General features: G+C 48.0%; 2 protein-coding genes across 8 annotated transcripts in view; one reads left to right on the plus strand and one right to left on the minus strand.

Annotated features, from left to right (window-relative positions):
* The first annotated feature begins 1225 nt into the window (after positions 1-1225).
* Positions 1226-6319, plus strand: LOC138760277 (restin homolog). The gene is made up of 2 exons (XM_069930636.1): positions 1226-1751; positions 5667-6319. Exons 1-2 carry the CDS (start codon positions 1283-1285, stop codon positions 6134-6136), a joined length of 939 nt encoding a protein of 312 aa, XP_069786737.1. The 5' UTR covers positions 1226-1282; the 3' UTR covers positions 6137-6319.
* Positions 6283-23066, minus strand: part of LOC138760275 (protein-tyrosine kinase 2-beta-like) — a 159687-nt gene continuing 142903 nt past the window's right edge. For 6 of the 7 annotated variants that reach the window (XM_069930629.1, XM_069930633.1, XM_069930628.1 and 3 more), the window contains 2 exons: positions 20688-20768; positions 19426-20061 (listed from right to left, as the gene is read on the minus strand). In XM_069930629.1, coding sequence (XP_069786730.1) covers positions 19846-20061; positions 20688-20768 — 297 coding nt within the window. In that variant the 3' untranslated portion in view covers positions 19426-19845. Of the gene's footprint in view, positions 7256-19425; positions 20062-20687; positions 20769-23066 lie in introns of those variants that run through there. The other variant, XM_069930634.1, reaches the window with a different exon arrangement.

Consider the following 23066-nt stretch of genomic DNA (forward strand, 5'->3'; position numbering starts at 1 on the left):
TGGTCTCTGCTGTGATGCCCTGTATCTGGAACTGACCCTCCGCCTGGTTGAACCACACGCTGGGTTGAACTGTCCAGAAGGTCAGGAGCTTCAGGCCAACTGCGCTGACTGCTGCTTTGTTATCCATTGCCTGGTTTACATTCCGTCTAAACCATTGGGGTCAACAATTGTAGCTGACTGCTATAAAGAAACACAGAAACACACACACACACACACACACACACACACACACAGAGTGTGGCAGGTTAAGCTCACTCCTTTATTAGGGCTGGAAAGGCTGCTTTAATACTGTTCAAGTTGAATGCCCTTCTTCCCCAGCCTGTTTCTGCTGAGTTAGCTGGGCAGCTTGACCAATGCCATTTTAGGGCTTGTTGGTCTGATGCACCCCAGCTTCTACCCCTGCCAGTTTATTGTCCTGGGAGTCGCTTTAGCGATCTCTGACCGTGCCTGCTGTCGCGCGATGCGCCGGCCCGATATTCGCAATGATGGGCCGCCACAAGCTATTGTTAAGTTGAAAATTCCATTTGATCCATTGGTATTTTTGTTGGGTTATATTAAGAAATTGAGATTGGTGATAAGATTACATAAATTTCAAATTACTTTTTAGAGATTGGCTATAGTTGTGGCTTGAAAATATTTGGCAATTACTTGGAAAAATGAGACTAATTTGAGTATTCAACAATGGCATTTAGAGATGAGATCTTGTATCCCGTATTTGGATTATATGGAGTTAAATAATTACTCTCATTTCCACATATTAGTGGTGTTGCCCCGAACCAGATCAACTGATTGATGAGTTTACATGATGTGATCTCCTCTTTATCTTTTTTGGGGGTAGTTTAAAGGGTGGCGGGGAGGGATGGGTGGGTTAGAGAATCTCCCCCCTCACTCTCCCCCCACAGAAACCGTTTTTGTTGTGCATGTGTGTGCGCGTGTGTTTGTGTGTGTGTTTTTGGTGTGTGTGTGTGTCTCTCTCTGTTAGAACCATGAGTGGGTGAGGAGACCCTCTTCCCCACCTTTTCTGTCCGGTGTGTGTGTGTGTGTGTGTGTCTCTCTCTCTCTCTCTCTCTCTCTCTCTGTCAGAACCATGAGTGGGTGAGGAGACCCTCTTCCCCACCTTCTCTGTCTGGTGTGTGATGATTGAGCAGCATTAACTGCCCTCAATACACCCTCCCCCCCCTAATCCCACAGCGCTCCACCCACAGCCCACATCCTGTCAGCCGGATGTGAGTCGGTCGCAGGGTGGGGGACGCGGATCTGAAGACGTCCTCACTGTCCTGCGATGGAACACCAGGCTAAGTTCCGCCAGCATGTCCTGCCCCACTACCTGGAGGTAACCAGCTCCGTCCTGACTCTAAACACCATCATCTCTCGTGGCGATGGGCAGGACCTGAGCCCAGAGGAGGAGAGCAGGCTGAAGAAGGCAGTGCAAACTGCTCAGCGTGAGATGGAAGAGGCGGTGGCAGAGGGGAAGGTGATCCTGGAGGCGGTGGATCGCAATATCCAGTACGCCAGACAGGAAAAGCAAGGCATTGAAGAGGAGGTAAGGAGTAGGAAGGAGGAGCTCCTGCAGCTTGGGAGTGAAGTGGTGGGCAATGAGACACTGCAGGGGCAGCTGAAAGAAGCCCTGCGGGGGCACCAGCAGCAGGTCCTACAGGCAGAGGCCACCATCATCAGGGAGAACTCCCGCAAGGCTGCAAAGAAAACTCTCCGTGACCTGGGCTTTGGCCTCCTCCTGCTCCCCATTGTAGGTAAGATGTTCGCGGCTGCCTGTCCACCAGCTTCTCCCTCCTATCATTTTATTTAAAACTACAGTATTGACAGACACAAAAACTACCTGATACGGTTGACATTACTTTTAGCTCCATGCTGTTACAGTGTCAGTGATCGGGACTGGGGTTTGAATCCCGTGCTGTCTGTAAGGAGTTTGTATGTTCCCCCCGTGTCTGTGTGGTTTTCCCCCCGTGGGCTCTGGTTTCCTCCCACCATTCAAAACATACTGGGGGTTGGAGGTTAATTGGGTGTAATTGGGTGGCACTGACTCATGGGCCGGAAGGGCCGGATACCGTGTTGTATGTCTAAATTTAAAAAATAACCATATAACCATTTACAGCACAGAAAGAGACCAGCTCAGCCGTTCTACTCCATGCCGAACATCATCTTGCACCTTGTCCCACTGACTCGCATTCAGCCCATAACTCTCCACACCTCTCCCATCCACATACCTATCCAACTTTTCCTTAAATATTAACATCGATCTTGCTTCTACCACCACTGCCAGAAGTTCATTCCGTACCCACACTGCTCTCTGCGTGAAGAAATTCCCCCTCATGTTTCCCCTAAACTTCTTCCCTTTTACTCTCAATCCATGCCCTCTTGTTTGAATCCTCCCCACTCTCAGTGGAAAAAGTCTGTCCACATTGACTCAATCTGTCCCCCTCATAATTTTATAAGACCTCAATCAAATCACCCCTCAATCTTCTATGCTCCAGAGAATAAAGTCCCAGCCTGCTCAACTGTTCCCTGTAACTCAAACACTGGTAACATTCTCGTAAACCTCGTCTGCACTCTCTCTATACTGTTTATATCCTTCCTGTAATTCAGCCTCCAAAACTGCACACAATATTCCAAATTGGGCCTCACCAATGCTTTATACATCTTCAACGTAACATCCGAACTCCTGTGTTCTCTACTCTGATTTATGAAGCCAACAGACTAAATGCCTCCTTCACAACCCTATCCACATGTGATTCAACTTTCAGGGAATTATGTACCATGGCTCCTAAATCCCTTTGTTCCACTGCACCCCTCAATTGTCGACCATTTAACGTGTATGTCCTATTTTAATTATTCCTAAAATGAAGCACCTCACATTTATCAGTATTAAACTCCATCTGCCATCGTTCAGCCCACTCTTCTAACTGTCCTATATCACCCTGTAAGCTTTGATAATCTTCCTCACTGTCCACAACAGCGCCAACCTTTGTATCATCTGCAAATTTACTAATCCAATTTTCCACCCTCTCATCTAGATCCTTAATATATATTACAAAATGCAGTGGACCCAGTACCGATCCCTGAGGCAAATCCACTCAACACCGGCCTCCAATTCGACAAACAATTTTCCACCACTACTCTCTGGCATCTCCCATCCAACTACTGTTGAATCCATTTCACTACTTCATCATTAATCCCTAATGCTTCCACCTTCCTAACTAACCTCTTATGGGGAACCTTATCTAAAGCCTCACTAACGTTCTTATAAACAACATCCACCACCTTCCCCTCATAATGTAAAATTCATGTGGCAAGAACTGTGACAAGCCGTAATCCCAACCACCTCTCCATTACTGAGTATCACAGAACAAAAGAACATTCCAGCCTAGAAACAAGCCACTTCAGCTCTTCTAGTCTGTGCCAATCCCTCCCAACCACGTACCTGTCCTAATTCCTCTTAAATGTTAACATTGAGCCCATATTCACCACTTTTGCTGGCAGCTCGTTCCACACCCCTACCACTCTCTGTGTGAAATTCCCCCTCATGTTCCCCCTAAACTTTTCCCCTTTCACCCTTAACCCATGTCCTCTGGTTTGTGTCTCACCTACCCTCATTGGAAAAAGCCGACCTCCATTTACTCTCTGTCCCCCTCATAATTTTAAATACCTCTATCTAAATCTCCCCTCATTTTTCTCCGCTCCAGGGAATAAAGTCCTAACCTGTTTAACCTTTCCCTGTAACTTAGTTCCTGAAGTCCGGGCAACATCCTAGTAAATCTTCTCTGCCCTTTCTATCTTACTGATATCTTTCCTGTAGTTCATTGACCAAAACTGAACACATCAAATCAAAGCACAATTTTCACCATCAACCACACTTGTGATCCCCTGGGGGGCCCAAGGTTACCGGAACTCGACCACAGTCCCCTCGGGCATTGCATGCTCCCGCACCAACACCTCATGGGCCTGGACGTAACCCCAAAAGATTGGCAGTTAGCTCTCCCCACCGACTCGACCGCCCGCCGTCTCAACCGTGAATGGCCAGGCCCAACAGCTTCTATGAGGTTCCCTCTCATTCTTCAGATCTCCAGAGTCCAGTCCAAGAACCGACAAACATTCCTCATGTGCCAATCCCTTCATTCCAGGAATCATCCTGGTGAATCTTCTCTGAACTCTCACCATTGACATCACATCTTAAATAAGGCGTCCAAATCTGTCCCCCGTCCTCCACGTGAGGCCTCACCAGGGCCTTACAAAGCCCCAACATCACATTCCTGCTCTTGTCCCCTATCCCTCTGGAAAGCGACTGAAACCCTTCCTCTCTATCTGCACAGTTCTGTCTTTTTTATGGTACTGTGGCTTCCCCTTCATCTAACTCTGGACAATTATCTCTGAATGAAACTCTGTACAACTATCTCCCCATCTGACATGGGCCAATTATAGGCACCTTGTGGCAGGGTCTCAGTAAAATTCTCAGAAACCATTTTGTTAATGTTGTCTTGAATTCTGTTTTATCAGTGATAAACCATCAAACACTACAGCACAGAACCAGACACTTTGGCCCATCTTTTCTGTGATGAACTGTTAATCTGCCTCGTCTCACTGACCTGCGCTCGGACCCCAGTCCCATCCATGTATCTGTCCACAATGTTTCTGTGGCTGAGGTGGGATGAGTCTTTCAACATTTTGGCTCCTTTCCTGAGGCAGTGTGAGTGGTAGACAGAGAGGTGCAGGGGACGTGAGGGACGGCGAGGGGATTGGAGTGGATAGAGGGGAGGGGAGAGAAAGGAGAGGAGGGGGAGGGGAGAGGAGGAAAGGTGACCCCTGGTCACCACCAACACCTCCCGGTCACCACCCGGTCACCTCCAACACCTCCCGGTCACCACCCAGTCACCACCAATACCTCCCGGTCACCATGCAGTCACCACCAACACCCCTTGGTCACCACCAACACCCCCTGGTCACCACCAACACCCCCTGGTCACCACCAACACCCCCTGGTCACCACCAACACCCCCTGGTCACCACCAACACCTCCTGGTCACCACCAACACCCCCTGGTCACCACCAACACCCCCTGGTCACCACCATCACCCCCTGGTCACCACCAACACCCCCTGGTCACCACCAACACCCCCTGGTCACCACCAATACGCCCTGGTCACACCAACACCCCCTGGTCACCACCAACACCTCCCGGTCACCACCCAGTCACCACCAACACCTCCCAGTCACCACCTGGACATCTCCAACATCTTCTGATAACCACCTAGTCACCACCAACACCATCCGGTCACCATGCAGTCACCACCAACACCCCCTGGTCACCACCAACACCCCCTGGTCACCACCAACACCTCCTGCTCACCACCAACACCTCCTGGTCACCACCAACAACCCCTGGTCACCACCAACACCCCCTGGTCACCACCATTACCCCCTGGTCACCACCAACACCTCCCGGTCACCACCCAGTCACCACCAACACCTCTCAGTCACCACCCGGACACCACCAACACGTCCTGGTCACCACCTGGTCACCACCAACACCTCCTGCTCACCACCAACACCATTTCTCAGTGCCATGACCTGCCAACAACACTGCAACTCAACAGCATCTGGAGCCTGCAAATGCCAGTGTGATCTCTCAGACCTCCCTGTCCCCACTACAGGCATCCCCCTGATTCTCGGAGCTTCCAGAGAAATGTGCCTGTGCCAAGCTGTGATCGACTCTGAAATTAAGAAGAAGGCAGAACAAGAGAAGAATTGTGATCAAACCTCCGCGAACCTGGACGAATGTCTGAAGAACCTCAAGGCCCAGAAGCAGCAGAAGTTGGCTGTGGAGGGCTCCCTGAGGGAGAAGGAGGGGGCTCTGCTGCCTCTCCAGGAGGACATGAGTCAACTTCTCACCACAAGGAGGAAGGTATTCAATGACCTGGGGCACCTGACCACCATCAAGGACTACCTGGACATCGAGGCAGGCCACTGTGCCCTGCACCCTCTCCCCGGACTTGACCAGGTGGGGACGGGCCTTCGCCAACTCGTCTCCGTTGTCCAGAGCCAGAGCCTCAGCTTCGAGCTGTTGGGGGAGTCCCGGGTGCTCAGTCTGCTTGGCCGGCTGGATAGCAGAGGCCAGGACTGAGGCTCATTGGGCCTCCAGGTCCAGACAGTAGCCACAGGGCATCCTTCCTCATCTCCCCGTCCCATCTACAACCAGAATCAGAATGTATCGGCACAAACAAGTCACAAAGCGTATTGTTTTGCGGCAACTTCACAATGTAAATGTTCATATAAACAATAAATAAAAACAGTGTACGAAAAGTCAGGCAGTGTCTGGGGTTCATTGATCGTTCAGGAACTGTTGGCGGAGGGGAAGAAGCTGTCCTTGTGAGGCAGTGACTGGGGTTCATTGATCGTTCAGGAATCTGATGCAGAAGGGAAGAGGCCGTCCTTGTGCCACTGGGTGCTCATCTTCAGGCTCCTGGACCTTTTTCCCCGATGGTAGCAGAGTGAAGAGGGCATAGCCTGGGTGGTGGGGTGGGGGGGGGTCAGCATCAGAACAAGTCTAATTGGGGGGTATTAGGATAACCACAGGGGCAACATCCTGATGTTCGAAAACCCACTCAGTGGGGGGGGGGGGGAGGTGTCTACCTACCAACCTTGAACCTCTACTTTGCACCACCACTGTCACACTTCCCCTCCCTCTGACATAACTGGGAAACATGCTGCTTAAATGACGTGCAGGCTGGTCACGTTAGTGCTGCAGGTGTGTGGGGGAAATACCCGCAAATTCCCCCCTCCCCCATTGGGCACCAGCCCTGGTGGGGTCTTTGAGGACAGAGGCCACTATTTTTAAGACCCTGCCTCATGTTGATGTCCTTGATGGAGTGAAGTCTGGTGCCTGTGATGTTTCAGGCCAAGTTAACAACCTCTGCAGTTTATTCTTGTCCTGAGAGTTAGCACCTCCATACTGGGAGAGTGATGCAACCAGCCAGAAAGTTCTCCACGGTACACCTATAGAGGTTTACGAGAGTCTTCGGTGACAGACCAAACCGCCTCCAAAATCTCAGAAAGTATAGCCGCTGGCAAGCCTTCTTTGTGATTGCATCAACGTGGAGGCTTTAGGACAGATTCTCGGAGATGTTGACACCCAGGAATTTGAATTCTTGAACCTCTCCACTACTGAGCTCTCGATGAGGACTGGGTCTTGTTCCCTTGAATTCCCCCTGAAGTCCACAATCATCTCCTTGGTTTAACTAACCTTGAACGACAAATATGGTGTGTTACGAACCAAAAGGACCCCAAAACCCAGCAGCAATAGATCTTCACCACGACAAATGGTTACTTAAACAAAAGTTGTTTTTAATTATCTTTAAACATGAAAGCAGTATCAAACTTTAACTTATCACTATGAACTTAACTAACCTAAGTTAACCCCTGTTGGAACCAAGGGGTTGTAATCATGGAAAATATGCCTCTATTCATTATGTATTCATTAGTCCATTACTATGTAGCAATTTACTATGTACTTCAATTATACTGTTTAGGGGAAATATTAATGCAATTAAGTAACAGCCGCAGTATGTAGCAAAGTTGGCTGATTATAGTACGTGTAGAATTTGCTGCCTCCAAATACAAAGAGAAAAAATACTTTCATCCCAAGGTTACACTAAACTGCTAATTGTAAAGCACACATGGGAGAAAAAGGATAGCAGATAGGAGAAGTTAGAAAGGATGAGGTTGGAGGGACCACAAGGATAGTGATTTATTCTGAAACAGGCCAGTGACAGGAAGATAAGTGTATTGCAAGGATGAATGATAAGAGTACCATGACTGAGAATGTCAGAGACAAATAAAATGGATAAACCAATTTCGTAGGAATGAGGAGTCATCAGGGTACACGGGAGGTGTGGATTAGAACAGAAGACTATAGCCAGACGAGAACCAAGAAATAATTAGAAATATCTGGGGTATGAACTGACTTCTGATCAAGACAACAGGATGTTCTGGCCTTGGGGATTAAGATAGGAGGTCTACACCATTGATAAGTGCAGAGCAGGAAATTACTTGAGATAAATCTTATGCAAGGAGTCTATCAAAGAAAGCCAACTCTTAGTCAATGTAACAAGGTTGATCTACATAAACAGAAGAGACTGGACAGTAGGAGTCAGTCTTGGGGAATAGCTCACTGAGCAGATGACCTATGAACTAACAACTGAACCAGAGCTCTGTTAAGCTTTATTCTTGTGCTGTGCAATAAACTGATTGTTAAACCGAATACCTTCTCCTATCACTTCATTCAACAACCACGCTGGACTCAGACGACACATAGACTAAATTGAGGGTAGGGTAAAGCCAGAGTCCGACACCCCCTTCTAATTCTAAGCGCACTTTGTATGTAATATTTGTGTTGTTATGGAGTCCACGGGACCCCAAACAGGGTCACTTAAACAAAAGTAGTTTTTAATTATATTTGAACAACAAAATAGATTTAAACGTTAACTTATTACTTAACCTACCTAACTTACTTAATCCCCCCTCTAACACTAAGCGCAGGTGTGTGTAATGTGTATATTTAACATTAGAAAAGTTATTTGGATCACAGTCCAATTTCACTGGTTGCAGGCAATTCTTGGACTGTGCACAGAAGTTAGCTTTAACAAAGTTCACCAGGCTTTGGAGTTTAACAGGCAAATGATTACCACTCAGGAGGGTTCTTGCTGGTTTTCAGAGAGAGATTCCTTTTCCAGGAGATCCACAACTGATTCCTTCTCAATCAGTCTTGCTGACAAAACTTGCCTCCTTAAGGGTTCTCCAGATGATCCCTCTTTCTTTCAGGTCACCTTTCTGATCACCAGTCTTCTCCTTCGACCAGGCAGCCTTCCAAAATTTGCCAGCTTTTCCTTCTGGAAATGATTTCTGTTCCTCTCCTCTCTGTTTCACTCCCTCCTTATCTGAGAGCAAAACTGTCCTCACCCGCTTGCAAAGATCACATGTTCCCAGGCAAGTTGTATTCTGCAACTTTGTTGCTCTCTTTGCAAAAAGCATTCTGCAAAAGTCCTGCAAAAATTCTGTGTTTTAAAATGCATTTGTGTGCAAGCTGCTTTAATAATCCTTCCCAAACCATCTCTAAATACTCTGTCACAGTGTAAATTTAAGAAAAGTTCTTTGGTTCAGAGTTCAATCTCACTTCTCATTCTTCCAAGTTCACTGGTTACAGGCAATTCTTAGACTGTGCACAGAATTTAACATTAACAAAGTTCACCAGGCTTTGGTGCTTGAAAGGTAAATGGTTATCGCTCAGGAAGGTTCTTGTAACTTTGCAGAGAGAGATGTGTTTTTCCAGGATTTCCACAACTGAGGTACCACCATTAGTCACCTCAAGGTCTCGCTGATGAAACTTGCCCCATTAGGGTTTTCCAGATGAGAACCTATTTCTTTCAGGCTACCACAGAGTTCATTTCTGTTCTTCTTATTCCAAGAGAAACATCAGACAGATGACACTTCCAGCCATCCGCCGCTCTGGAGCTTTCTGTTTCAGTTTCAACAAACTTCTCCTGGCTTGTTACAGCTTTCTGTGTCACATACAGTCAAAAACTTCCATCTGTCTCTCTCTCTCTGTCTGAGATTAAAACTGCCAGCAGCATGTCCTTCTCTCTCTCTCTTGCAAAACCCCGCTCCTTCTCCAGAAAACAATAGGAGTTTGTCTTTAGTCCATCTGTTGTTCGAGGTAAACAAGAACCTCTCAATGATCAGATGGTGCAGTGAGTTTTCGGGTCAATGACAGTGTTAAGAAAATTACAAAGAAAAATAGTGGGGAGAAAAATCAAAAGAAAAGGTGCAGAAGTCACTAGATATTAAAAGGACAAAGAGCATCAGGGCACTTTATCTGAATGCCCGCAGTATTAGAAATAAGGTTAGTGAACTTGAGGCCCAAATCGGTACCCATGCCTATGACTGGGTCGCCATCACGGAAAGATGGCTACAAGGTGACCCTAAATGGGAATTAAACTTTCAAGGGTATCAGGTGGTGCAAAGAGATCGACAGGATGGTAAGGGAGGTGGAGTTGCACTCTTAATCAAAGAGGAGCTCCAGGCAGTAGTGAGGGATGATGTAAGATCTAAAGAGCATAATGTTGAGTCCATTTGGGTAGAGATAAAGAATAACAAAGGGAAAAAATTATTGGTGGGTGCTATCTATCGCCCACCAAATAACAATAGTTTAGTGGCACAGGAAATAAATAGAGAGATAAATGAGGCATGTAATAATGATACGGCAGTCGTCATGGGGGACTTTAACTTCCACATAGATTGGGAAAATCAAGTTGGTCGTGGGAGTCTGGAAGAGGATTTCATAGAATGCATCCGCGATGGCTTCCTTGAGCAGCAGGTTAAGGAACCCACAAGAGAAAATGCTCTCCTGGATCTCGTGTTGTGCAATGAGATAGGTAGAGTAATGATGTAGAGTCAGAGAGCATCTGGGAAATAGCGATCATAGTAGGATTGAATTTCACATTCAGATGGAAGGGGAAATAGTTCGATCTAAAACTAATAGATTATCCTTAAACAGGGGTGACTACCATAGGATGAGGGAGGAATTGGGCAGAGTGGACTGGGAGCACAGGCTCATTGATGAAACAGTTGAGGAACAGTGGAAGATTTTCAAAGAAATATTTTGTAATGCTCAACAAAAATATATTCCGGTCAGGAAAAAGGGCAGCAAGGGAGGGAAAAATCAACCGTGGTTAGCAAAGGAAATAAAGGAGAGCATAAAATTGAAGGCGCAGGTGTACAAAGCTGCAAAGGGCAGTGGGAAACTGGAAGATTGGGAAAACTCTAAGAGTCAACAAGGGGTTACAAAGCGGGTAACAAGAAATGGGAAAAGGGATTATGAAAGTAAATTGGCACAAAATATAAAAACGGAAAGCAAAAAATTTTATAAAGATTTAAAACGGAAGAGGGTGGCCAGAGTTAACATAGGACCCTTGGAGGATGAGAAAGGAAAACTGGTAGCAAAAAATGAGGAAATGGCCGAGGCATTGAACAAATATTTTCTGTCAGTCTTCACGGTGGAAGACACGTCCAGCATGCCCAAGTGCGGAGTTAAGGATGCGAATGTTGGGGAGGGCCTTGATAAAATAGTTGTTACAAAATAGTTGTTACAACTTTCAGGGTGATAAATACTCTAGATCCCGTGTCAGGTAAGTGGGAAACTGTCGGGGGGGGGAAAGAAAAAAGCGAGAAAAACAGAGAGCACACCAGTGACTATCCCACTCAGAAGGTATGTTGTGTTGGATTCTGTTGAGGGAGATGACCGGACAGAAGATGGCCACGGGCACCAGGTCAATGGCAATGAGCCTTGCAGAGTGGTGCAAAAGAAAAGGAAAAGGAGAAATGCAGTAGTTATTGGGGACTCCATTGTCAGGGGTACAGACAGGAGGTTCTGTGAGCCAGATAGGTATACCCACATGGTGTGCTGCCTCCCTGGTGCAAGGGTACGAGATATCACAAATCGGGTCCAAAATATTCTGAGGGGAGAGGGAGAGCAGCCTGATGTCTTGGTACATGTGGGTACAAATGACATTGACAAGAAAAGGGAGGAGGTAACGAAAAGGGATTACAGTGAGCTGGGACGAAAGCTGAAAGACAGGAACGCTAGGGTGGTGATCTCGGGATTACTACCTGTTCCAAATGCAAATGATGAAAAGAATGTAAGGATAAGGAAAATTAACTGAGGGGCTGAGGGGCTGGTGTACAAGGCAAGGATTTGGCTTCTTGGATCATTGGGATCTCTTTTGGGGAAGGCATGATCTTTACAAGAGGGACGGGTTGCACCTAAATCCAAAAGGTGTCAACATTTTGGCAAGTATGTTTGGTACAGCAGTGGGGCAAGGTTTAAACTAATTTGGCAGGGGTATGGGAACCAGAGTGATAGGGAAAAGGGTAGGGAAAATAAAGTAATGGGCAGGAAAAGTAAACTAGGAAAAGTAATGTTGGGCGGAAAAAATAAAAATCAGATGGTGCAGTGAGTTTTCGGGTCAATGACAGTGTTAAGAAAATTACAAAGAAAAATAGTGGGCAGAAAAATCAAAAAAGGTTACAGAAGTCACTAGATATTAAAAGGACAAAGAGCATCAGGGCACTTTATCTGAATGCCCGCAGTATTAGAAATAAGGTTAGTGAACTTGAGGCGCAAATCGGAACCCATGCCTATGACTGGGTCGCCATCACGGAAAGATGGCTACAAGGTGACCCTAAATGGGAATTAAACTTTCAAGGGTATCAGGTAGTGCAAAGAGATCGACAGGATGGTAAAGGAGGTGGAGTTGCACTCTTAATCAAAGAGGAGCTCCAGGCAGTAGCGAAGGATGATATAAGATCTAAAGAGCATAATGTTGAGTCCATTTGGGTAGAGATAAAGAATAACAAAGGGAAAAAATTATTGGTGGGTGTTATCTATCGCCCACCAAATAACAATAGTTTAGTGGCACAGGAAATAAATAGAGAGATAAGTGAGGCATGTAATAATGATACGGCAGTCGTCATGGGGGACTTTAACTTCCACATAGATTGGGAAAATCAAGTTGATCGTGGGAGTCTGGAAGAGGACTTCATAGAATGCATCCGTGATAGCTTTCTTGAGCAGCAGGTTAAGGAACCTACAAGAGAAAATGCTCTCCTGGATCTCGTGTTGTGCAATGAGATAGGGAGAGTAAATGATGTAATAGTCAGAGAGCATCTGGGAAATAGCGATCATAGTAGGATTGAATTTCACATTCAGATGGAAGGGGAAATAGTTCGATCTAAAACTAATAGATTATCCTTAAACAGGGGTGACTACCATAGGATGAGGGAGGAATTGGGCAGAGTGGACTGGGAGCACAGGCTAATTGATGAAACAGTTGAGGAACAGTGGAAGATTTTCAAAGAAATATTTTGTAATGCTCAACAAAAATATATTCCGGTCAGGAAAAAGGGCAGCAAGGGAGGGAAAAATCAACCGTGGTTAGCAAAGGAAATAAAGGAGAGTATAAAATTGAAGGCGCAGGTGTACAAAGCTGCAAAGAGCAGTGGGAAACTGGAAGATTGGGAAAACTCTAAGAGACAACAAGGGGTTACAAAGCGGGTAATAAGAAATGGGAAAAGGGATTATGAAAGTAAATTGGCACAAAATATAAAAATGGAAAGCAAAAAATTTTATAAAGATATAAAACGGAAGAGGGTGGCCAGAGTTAACATAAGACCCTTGGAGGATAGAAAGGAAAACTGGTAGCAAAAAATGAGGAAATGGCCGAGGCATTGAACAAATATTTTGTCAGTCTTCACGGTGGAAGACAAGTCCAGCATGCCCAAGTGCGGAGTTAAGGACGCGAATGTTGGGGAGGGCCTTGATAAAATAGTTGTTATAAAGGAAGTAGTGATGGAGAAACTAATGGGACTAAAGCCAGACAAATCACCTGGTCCTGATGATATGCATCCAAGGGTTCTGAAGGAAATGGCAGAAGTTAGAGTTGATGCATTGGTGGTCATAGACCAAAATTCCTTGGATTCTGGGCAGGTCCCAGCACACAATCCCTCCTAGCTTAGTGTCATCTGCAAATTTGGAGATATTACATCCAATCCCCTCATCCAGATCATTAATATAAATTGTGAACAGCTGGGGTCCCAGTACAGATCCCTGTGGTACCCCACTGGTTACCGCCTGCCAACTCTCTGTCTTCTACCTGCCAGCCAGTTCTCAATCCACATCAATACTTTGCCCCCAATCCCATGAGCCTTGATTTTGGAAGCCAGTCGTTTATGCGGGACCTTATCGAAGGCCTTTTGGAAGTCCAGGTACACCACATCCACTGGCTCTCCCCCATCTATTTTACCTGTCACCATCTCAAAGAATTCCAATAGATTTGTCAAGCACGATTTACCTTTTGTAAATCCATGTTGACTCCGTCCGATCCCTTCTCTGCTAGTCATATGCTCCGCTATTACATCCTTAATAATGGATTCCATCATTTTGCCCACTACTGATGTAAGACTCACCGGCCTATAATTCCCCGCTTTTTCTCTATCCCCCTTTTTAAATAGTGGGGTAACATTAGCTACCCTCCAATCCATGGGTACTGATCCTGAGTCTATCGAGTTCTGGAAAATAATTCTTAAAGCATCTGCTATCTGAATGGCCACTTCCTTGAGTACCCTAGGATGTAGATTATCAGGCCCTTGGGATTTATCGGCCTTCAATCCCATCAATTTCCCCAAGACCATGTCCTTAGAGATACTGGTTTCTTTCAGTTCCTCCCTTGCATTAGTCTCTATGTTTCCCAACATCCTTGGGAGATTATTTGTATCCTCTCTTGTAAAACAGAACTAAAGTAAGTATTTAATTGGTCTGCCATTTCCTTATTCCCCATTATATATTCCCCTGATTCTGACTGCAAAGGACCTACTCTGGATTTCACCAATCTTTTCCTCTTGACATATTTATAAAAGCTTTTGCAGTCGGTTTTTATATTTGCCGCAAGCTTACTTTCGTCATTTATTTTTGCTCTCTTGATGAATCCCTTTGCCCTCCTTTGGTGCATCTTGAACTGCTCCCAGTCTTCGGTTGTGGTATTTTTTTTGGCCAATTGATATGCTCTCTTTTTGGACCTAATGCTGTCTCTAATTTCCCTTGTTATCCACAGTTGAGTCACCTTTTTTGGTTTATTTTTATGCCAAACCGGTATAAACGATTTTTGCAATTTCTCCATTAGATCTGTGAATGCTTTCCATTGTCTATCCACAGTAAACTCCCCAGAAACACCACCCAATCAATCTTACTCAACTCCCGTCTCATACCATCATAATTCCCTTTATTTAAACTCAGGACCTTAGTCTCGGTTTTAATTTCTTCACTCTTCATGTCGAGTGAGAATTCGATCATATTGTGATCGCTCCTACCCAAAGGGCCTCGTACAACAAGATTGTTGATTAGCCCCTTATCATTGCATAATTCCCAGTCTAAAATGGCCTGCTCCGAGCTGTTTCCTCGACATATTGGTCTATATAACCGTCCCGTAAACATTCAAGGATTTCCTCCTCCTCTGTATTTTTACTAATTTGACTAGTCCAATCTATATGCAAATTGAAGTCTCCCATGATGTCAGCTGTTCCCTTATTGCACGCTTCTCTAATTTCTCTTTTTAGGCCTTCCCTCACCTCTACACTACTATTTGGAGGCCTATATACCACCCCCATTAACGTTTTCCACCCCTTGCTATTCCTCAGTTCTACCCATATAGATTCCGCATCTTCTGAGTTAATATCCTTCCTGTCAATCGTGTCGGTCCCTTCTCTCACCAGGACTGGATGTAGGCAGAAGATTGGAAATTATCAGCCAATTAGCTTGACGTCTGTAGTTGTGAAAATGCTTGAAGCCGTCTTTAAAATGTAATAGTGAAACTTTTGGAACATTAGGGTTCAATCAGGCAGACGCAGCATGGTTTTAGAAAGGGAAGATCTTGTTTGACAAACTTGTTAGGATTCTTTGAGGATATAATGGGTGCGGTGGATAGAGGGGAACAGGTTGATGCTGTTTATTTGGATTTCCAGAAAGCGTTTGATAAGGTGCCGCACAAGAGACTTCTCAGTAAGTTACAGGAAAGTGGAGTCCGGGGAAATCTATTGGCCTGGATTGAAAATTGGTTGTCTGACAGGAGGCAGAGAGTCGGGATAAGTGGGAGTTTTTCAGGTTGGCAGGGAGTGGTAAGTGGGGTGCCGCAGGGGTCAGTGTTAGGCCCACAACTGTTCATCATTTACATTGACGACTTGGAGGAGGGGACTAAATGTGGTGTCGCCAAGTTTGCGGATGACACCAAATTGAGTGGAAGAGCAAATTGTAATGAGGATGTGGAGAGTCTGCAGAGGGATCGAGTTAAGCTGGATGAGTGGGCAAAGGTCTGGCAGATGGAGTACAATGTTAGTAAGTGTGAGGTGATCCTCTTTGGCAAGAAAAATAAAAGAGCTGAATATTTAAAGGGTGAAAAACTCCAGCATGCGGTTGTGCAGAGGGACTTGGGAGGGCTTGTGCATGAATCGCAAAAAGTTAGGTTGCAGGTGCAACAGGTTATTAAGAAGGCAAATGGAATGTTGGCCTTCATCGCGAGAGGAATTGAATTCAGGAGTAGGGAGGTCATGTGGCAACTGTATAAGGTACTGGAGAGACCGCACCTGGAGTACTGTGTCCAGTTCTGGTCTCCATAGTTGAGGAAGGGTATATTACTGGCTTTGGAGATGGTCCAGAGGAGGTTTACTAGGTTGATCCCTGGGATGAAGGGGTTGACTTATGATGAAAGATTAAATCATCTAGGATTGTATTCGCTCGAGTTCAGAAGAATGAGAGGAGATCTTATAGAAACATATAGGATTGTGAAGGGTATGGATAGGATAGATGTAGGAATGTTTTTTGAGCTGGCCGGGGAATCTAAAACGAGAGAACATGGTCTCAAGATTCAGGGGAGAAAATTTAGGACAGAGATGAGGAAAAATAGTTTTTCCCAGAGAGTAGTGAATGTTTGGAATTCTCTAACCAGGGAAGTGGTTGAGGCTGCCTCATTAAACATATTTAAAATTGGGTTAGATAAATATTTACATGATAGAGGAATTAGGGGATATGGGGAGAAGGCAGGTAGGTGGAGTTAGGTCATAAATTAGATCAGCCATGATCGTATTGAATGGCGGAGCAGGCTCGTTGGGCCATTTTTGGCCGACTCCTCTTCCTACTTCCTCTGTTCCTATGAAAGGTCTTCAGCCACTAGGATTGTATTTCCACACACAAATGTGCCGGAGAAACTCAGCAGGTTGTGCAGCACCCGTGGAAGTGAAGGGTGACCAGACATTTCTGGCCTGGGGCCCTTCACCGCCAGAGCCCCTGTTCTCAGCTCAAATGTTTTGATGTTGGTTCTGTTCTCCCTTGAGTGCGGAGGAGAGGAGGAGGACGGGGCAGGAATGGTGTGTACAATTATGAGGGGCACAAATTGCAGGAAACTCTTCCACTTCCCAGATCGGAGGAGACCCCCTTCACCCAGAGAGTTGGGAGTGCCAGAGGGAGTGCGGAAAGCGGAGTCGCTGAGGGAGAAGTGTCAAAACAGCCCAGATAATGTTACAGCACAGAAAATGGGCCCTTCAAATCTGTGCTAAATATTTCACTCCCTAGTCCTACTGCTCTGCACCCAGTCCATCTCCCTCCCATCCATGAACCTGTCCAAATTCCTCTTAAATATTAAAATTGAGTCCACATTCACCACCTCAGCTCATTCCTCACCCCCACCACTCTGTATTTAAAGAAGATCCCCCCCTCATGTTCCCCCTAAACTTTTCCCCGTTCACCCTTAACCCATGTCCTCTGGTTTGTATTTCACCCACCCTCAGTGGATAAAGCTGACCTACATTTACTCTGTCTGTCCCCCTCATAATTTTAAATACCTCAATCAAATCTCCCCTCATTCTTCTACTCTCCAGGGAATAAGAGTTGTAACCTGTTTAACGTTTCCCTGTTATTCAGTTCCTGAAGTCCAGGCAACATCCTAGTAAATCTTCCCTGATATCCGTCCTGTGGTCAGGTGACCAAAACTGCACACGGTAAACTTGGCCCCACCAAAGTCTCACACATCACCATAACAGCTATAGACCAAGTGTTGGGAGATGCTCAGTGCCCTCTGCTCAGCACAGACACCTAGCATCAAAGGGCCTGTTTCCCTGCTGGCTGACCCTGTGATAGTACGGAAACAGGCCCTTTGGCCCAACGTCCCTGCTGACCAGGTTGTCTACTTGAGCTAGTCCAATATGTCTGTGTTTAGTCCATATCCCTCGAAACCTTTCTTATTTACAAGTCTAAATGTCCTTTAAACCTTGTAAGAACATAATATGAGCAGGAGCCGGCCATTCGGCCCGTGAAATCTTCTTCACCATTCAATGTGATCATGGCTGATCTGATGCTAGGCTCATCTCCACCGATCTGCCTTTTTTCCATATCCCTTAATTCTCCTACGATGTAAAAATCGATCCAACTTGTATTAAATCTATTTACTGAGGTCACCGCCACTGCTTCAATGGGCAGCGAATTCCACAGATTCTCCCCACTCTGGGAGCAGTAGTTCCCCCTCACCTCTGCCCTAAATCTACTCCCCTGGATCTTCAGGCTACGTCCCCTAGTTCTGGTCTCCCCACCAATGGGAACAACTTACCTTTCATAATTGTGTGTGTCCCTTCTCGTTCTTCTAAATTCCAGTGAGTACAGTCCCAGGCGACTCAATATCTTCTTATAGGCCAACCTCCTCATCCATGGAATCCACCTGGTGAAGCCCCTCTCCTCCGCCTCGGAAGCCAGCACATCCTTCCTCAAGCAAGGAGACCGGAAGTGCACGCAGTACTCCCGATGTGGCCTCGACAGGACCTCGACCACCTCCCGCACACTCCTGCCACCCTGTGTGTGGAGAAGGCTCCCCCTGGTCACCTTTAAACTTGAGTTGAATGGGTGCATGGACTGTATTGCCTGTCTGTGTCTGTCTGTGTTATGTCGGGTTGTGTGTCTGCGTGTTTTGCACCGAGGACTGGAGAACGCCATTTCGTCGGGTTGGACTTGTACAATCAGATGACAGTAAATTTGACTTGACGGTGACCACATGGGCCAATCCTCCCAAGATCGGACCACCCAAATCATCTCACCATAGGGTCACAAGCTCACAGGGAGTTGGTACGGGATGGGGTCAGTACTCCTGCGCCGCAGCTGAGGGAGGACCACCCACTGCATCCACCTCACCAGCGAAGATCTCCCTGGGTCCCACATGTGGCAGATTCAGGGCAGGCGGGGATGATGTTGGGGGCTGGACAATGGTGATGGGGGGGATGGGTTTGGGTCCTCAACGGCTGGGCTCCAGCGCCTGCCGTGTGGGTGGGTTAGGGATGATTGCGCTGAGTATGCGGTGTTTCCCGCTACACAGGGTGAATCCGGAGTGGTCTGATCTCACGAGTTCTGTAAGCAGTGTGTGACAGCGAGGGTAGGATCCAACGCTCTGACATCCATGGCCCAGAGCACCCCGGTTTACCCTCTACCAGCACCCAGAATGCTCTTCCAGCAGGCACCCTGCCTGTGGGCACCCCACCCAAGAGCACCCCACCCATGGGAAAATGCCAGTGGGCACCCTGCCTGTGGTCACCCACCAGTGGTCACCCTGCCTGGGGTACCCGTCATGGGAACTTACCAGTGGGACCCTGCTTGGGGGCACCCCACCCGAGGGCACTCTACCCATGGTCACCTGCCAGTGAGCACCCTACCTGTGGACACCCTGCTGCTGGCAATCCCAGCTCCCCCGCTGTCACCCCACCGTCGCTTGAAACCCCTAACCAACCTCTGCCAACGGGAGATGCCCAGAAACTCAGCATGAAGCAGGATGCTTAATGGCTCTTGAATGTAATTGTGTTGGAGATGAGGGGGTGATCAGCAATGTGTTGCCAGTAAAGACCAGCACACTCATGGGCACTCTTGCATGCTTACGCCAGCTATGTGCCTGGTGTGTGACAGCATTCCAGAACGTCCCCCTGGCCTGAGGCTGGCAATGCTCCAGTGACCAGTGTTCAACCATGGTGCCAGTGGACTTGCTGACAGGACCGGCGATCGGCCACACTGAGAAGGGGACGCCAAGGGGGAAAGAACACACCACCCTCAGTTTTGTGCAACGACAGTTCCCCCAACCCCACTCTTCTGGGGGACAGGCCTTTCAGCCCATCTGCTGTTATGTCCTGAGCAGCTTGGGTGGGAGCTTCCTCCGTCGGCCCAGGGCAGCACCACTAGCCCACGGGACAGAGGCGTGTGGGTCAGGTCGGCATCGGTTTGGCCTCCCCTGAGCGCACGCGGGCCTGGTCCACAGCATCCAGCAGATTCTTGGAGTCAACGGCCAGGGTGTGAGCCGCTGTCAGCATCTGCTTCTTGCACTCCTCACTCAGGGAGGTCACTGAGTTCTGCTGGGCCAGCCTCATCTTGTTGATCAGCTCCGCCAGGTCCTTGTTCAGGAGCTTCTGCGTCCCCTCGATCTGGAAAAGATCCAGAAACCTTCTCCCTCACTCGTTCCAGGCGACGCAGGGCCAACGCGACCTTCTTGTAAGGGGACATCCGGTCCGTGTCCACACGGATTGCCAATGGAGAGGGCAGGTTAAGCACCCAACGTCCACCTTCCAGGCTACCTGAGGGGCAGTGGGAGTCTCCAGAAGGGAGTGACGGAGCTCAGGGAGCTCTGGAAGCATGAGCAACCCAGATCAGTTTGGTTCCTATCCAACCCCACACTCAGTATCAGCCAATGGGTTGACTCGACACCACGCCCAGTATCAGCTAATGGGCTGACCCGACACCACACCCAGTATCAGCCAATGGGCTGACCCGACACCACGCCCAGTATCAGCCAATGGGTTGACCCAACACCACGCCCAGTATCAGCCAATGGGCTGACCCGATATCACACCCAATATTGGCCAATGGGCTGTCCTGACCACATTTAGTATCAGCCAATGGGCTGTCTCTTCACCATGTCCAATACTGGTATCAGCCAATGGGATGTCCCTTAATCACTCCCAACCCATTGAGTACTCCCGAGTGTCTGGACCAGTGGGAGGTGGGCAGGCCAGCTCCCATCCACCGTGAAGGACACCGTTGATCGACTCACCTCCACGCGCGATGAGGCAGGCAATTCAGGCAGCAGCTCGTCCACGCTGCTGATCAGGCAGCGGAGGTTCATTGCCACGGTCTGTGGGCAAGAAGGGAGTCGTCAGGGCGGCCCTGGTTCACTGGTAAACACCACTCCTGCCAGCTCCTAGAACTGGTTTCCCACCAACCATCTCCCACCACCCACAGGGATGACCAGGCAATTCTACCACATAGAAACAGGCCCTTTGGCCCATTTTGTCTGTGCCAAACAATTCTGCCCAGTCCCACTGACCTCCACCCAGATGCTCGCCCTCCATATCCCTCCCATTCATGTACCATGAAACTCAACAGGACAGAAACAGACCCCTCAGCCCATCTCGTCTGTGCCAAACAATTCTACCTCCACCTGGACCATCTCAACCAGTTCTGGTCACCTCATTATAGGAAGGATGTGGAAGCTGTGGAGAGGGGGCAGAGAAGATTCACCAGGATGTTGCCTGCATTGGAGAACAAGTCTATGAAGCAAGGTTAGCAGAGCTGGAAGCTCTGGAGCGTAGAAGGATGAGAGGAGACGATAGAGGTCGACAAGATTCTGAGAGGCAGTGATAGGGTGGACAGCAGCACCTGTTTCCCAGAGGACGTGTGTACAAAGTGAAGGGAAGGGAAGGAAGTTTAGGGGAGATGTCAGGGGTAAGTTATTTTATACAGAGAGTTGTGGGGGCCTGGAATGCCTTGCTGGGGGTGGCGGTGGAGGCTGGAACATTGCGGCTATTTAAGAGACTCTTAGACAGACACATAGATGGAAGAAAAATAGAGGGTTGAGGGGTAGGGAGGGTTTAGTAATTTTTAAGGAATACATGGGTTGGCACAACTTCGAGGGCCGAAGGGCCTGTCCTGTGCTGTAGTGTTCTATGTCCCTCCATACCCTTCCCATCCAATCTTCTTTTAAATGTTAAAGTTGAGCCCGCTGGTTCCACACTCCCACCTCTGTGTGACCGAACCCCTCCACAAACATCTCACCTTTCTCCTTGCCCCATGTTGGCCCGTTTGTCCTTGCCCACACTCAGTGGGAAAAGCCTGCTTGCATTGACTCTCTACCTCTCATCTCCTTGTGTACCTCAGCAGGAGGAACCTGTTCTCCAAGCTGCCTTCTGCACAGGTGGGTAACTCTTCCTGTCCCACCATGGCCAGGGGTGACAGGCCGCTCGTTGACCTTCTCATCGCGAGCTGAACCTCTGGTCTTGGTGCCACTGCAGAGCTGGGGGAGGCTGGGACACACCCTGAGAGGGCCCCTAAGTACACCAGTCTAGGACTGGACTCTGCTGGAACAGAGTCTCAGGGGTATATCCGAGGGAGGACTGTATTCTCTGGAATTTGGAGGTCCAAGGTTGATCTGACTGTTGGGGCCACGGTTAGTGTAGCAGCTACATTACAGCGCTAGTGACACAGGTTTGAATCCTGCGCTGTCTCTAAGGAGTTTGCACCTTCTCCCCGTGTCTGAGTGGGTTTTCCCTAGGGGCTCTGGTTTCCTCCCACCCTCCAAAAATGCATGGGGGTTGTAGGTTAATTGGGTTGCGGGCACTTGGGCCACAATGGCCTGTTACTGTGCTGTTTGTCCAAATTTAAATTAAATATTTAAAAAATTACAATGAAATGGTGTTTGAGATGAAGGAGGTGCAGGGACCTGGCAGGAGGGCTGGGGTCAGGGTTTCAGGAGGGAACAGCCTGCGGGAGTTTGTTTCTGCTGGTTCCCAGACCAGCCACAACCTCAGGGGCTGTTGTGCTCCAGGAGCTCACTGGAGCGTCACTCTGGGCATCTCAGGGGGCTGCTCCGGGCACCACAGCTCTGGACACCTCAGGGGGCAGCTCCAGGCACCTCGGGGGAAAGCTCCGGGCACCTCGGGGGAAAGCTCCGGGCACCTTGGGGGAAAGCTCCGGGCACCTCAGGGGGCAGCTCCAGCATCTCTGTCGCCATTTTTTGATGAGCTCCAGCTCTGCCCCCCACTACTGACCAGATCTTTGCAACACTGGTCCGCTAACACCTCAGCTGGGACAGGCTCAATGGGCTGAATGGCCTTCTGTCCAGACCATCAGACACAGGAGTAGAAATAGGCCATTCACCCAATCGAGTCTGTCTTGTAATTTAATCATGAGCTGATCCATTTCCCCTCTCAGCCCCACTGTCCGGCCTTCTCTCTATAATCTTTGATGCCTGGGCTAATTAGGAACCTGTCAATCTCTGCCTTAAACACACCCAGTGACCTGGCCTCCACAACCCCTTGTGGCAACAAATTCCACAGATTCACCTCCTCTGGCTGAAGAAATTCCTCCACATCTCTGTTCTAAGTGGACACCCTTCAATCCTGAAGTTGCGCCCTCTTGTCCTAGACTCTCCCAC

Source organism: Narcine bancroftii, chromosome 4 (assembly GCF_036971445.1).
Source record: "Narcine bancroftii isolate sNarBan1 chromosome 4, sNarBan1.hap1, whole genome shotgun sequence".
Classification (NCBI taxonomy): Eukaryota; Metazoa; Chordata; class Chondrichthyes; order Torpediniformes; family Narcinidae; genus Narcine; species Narcine bancroftii.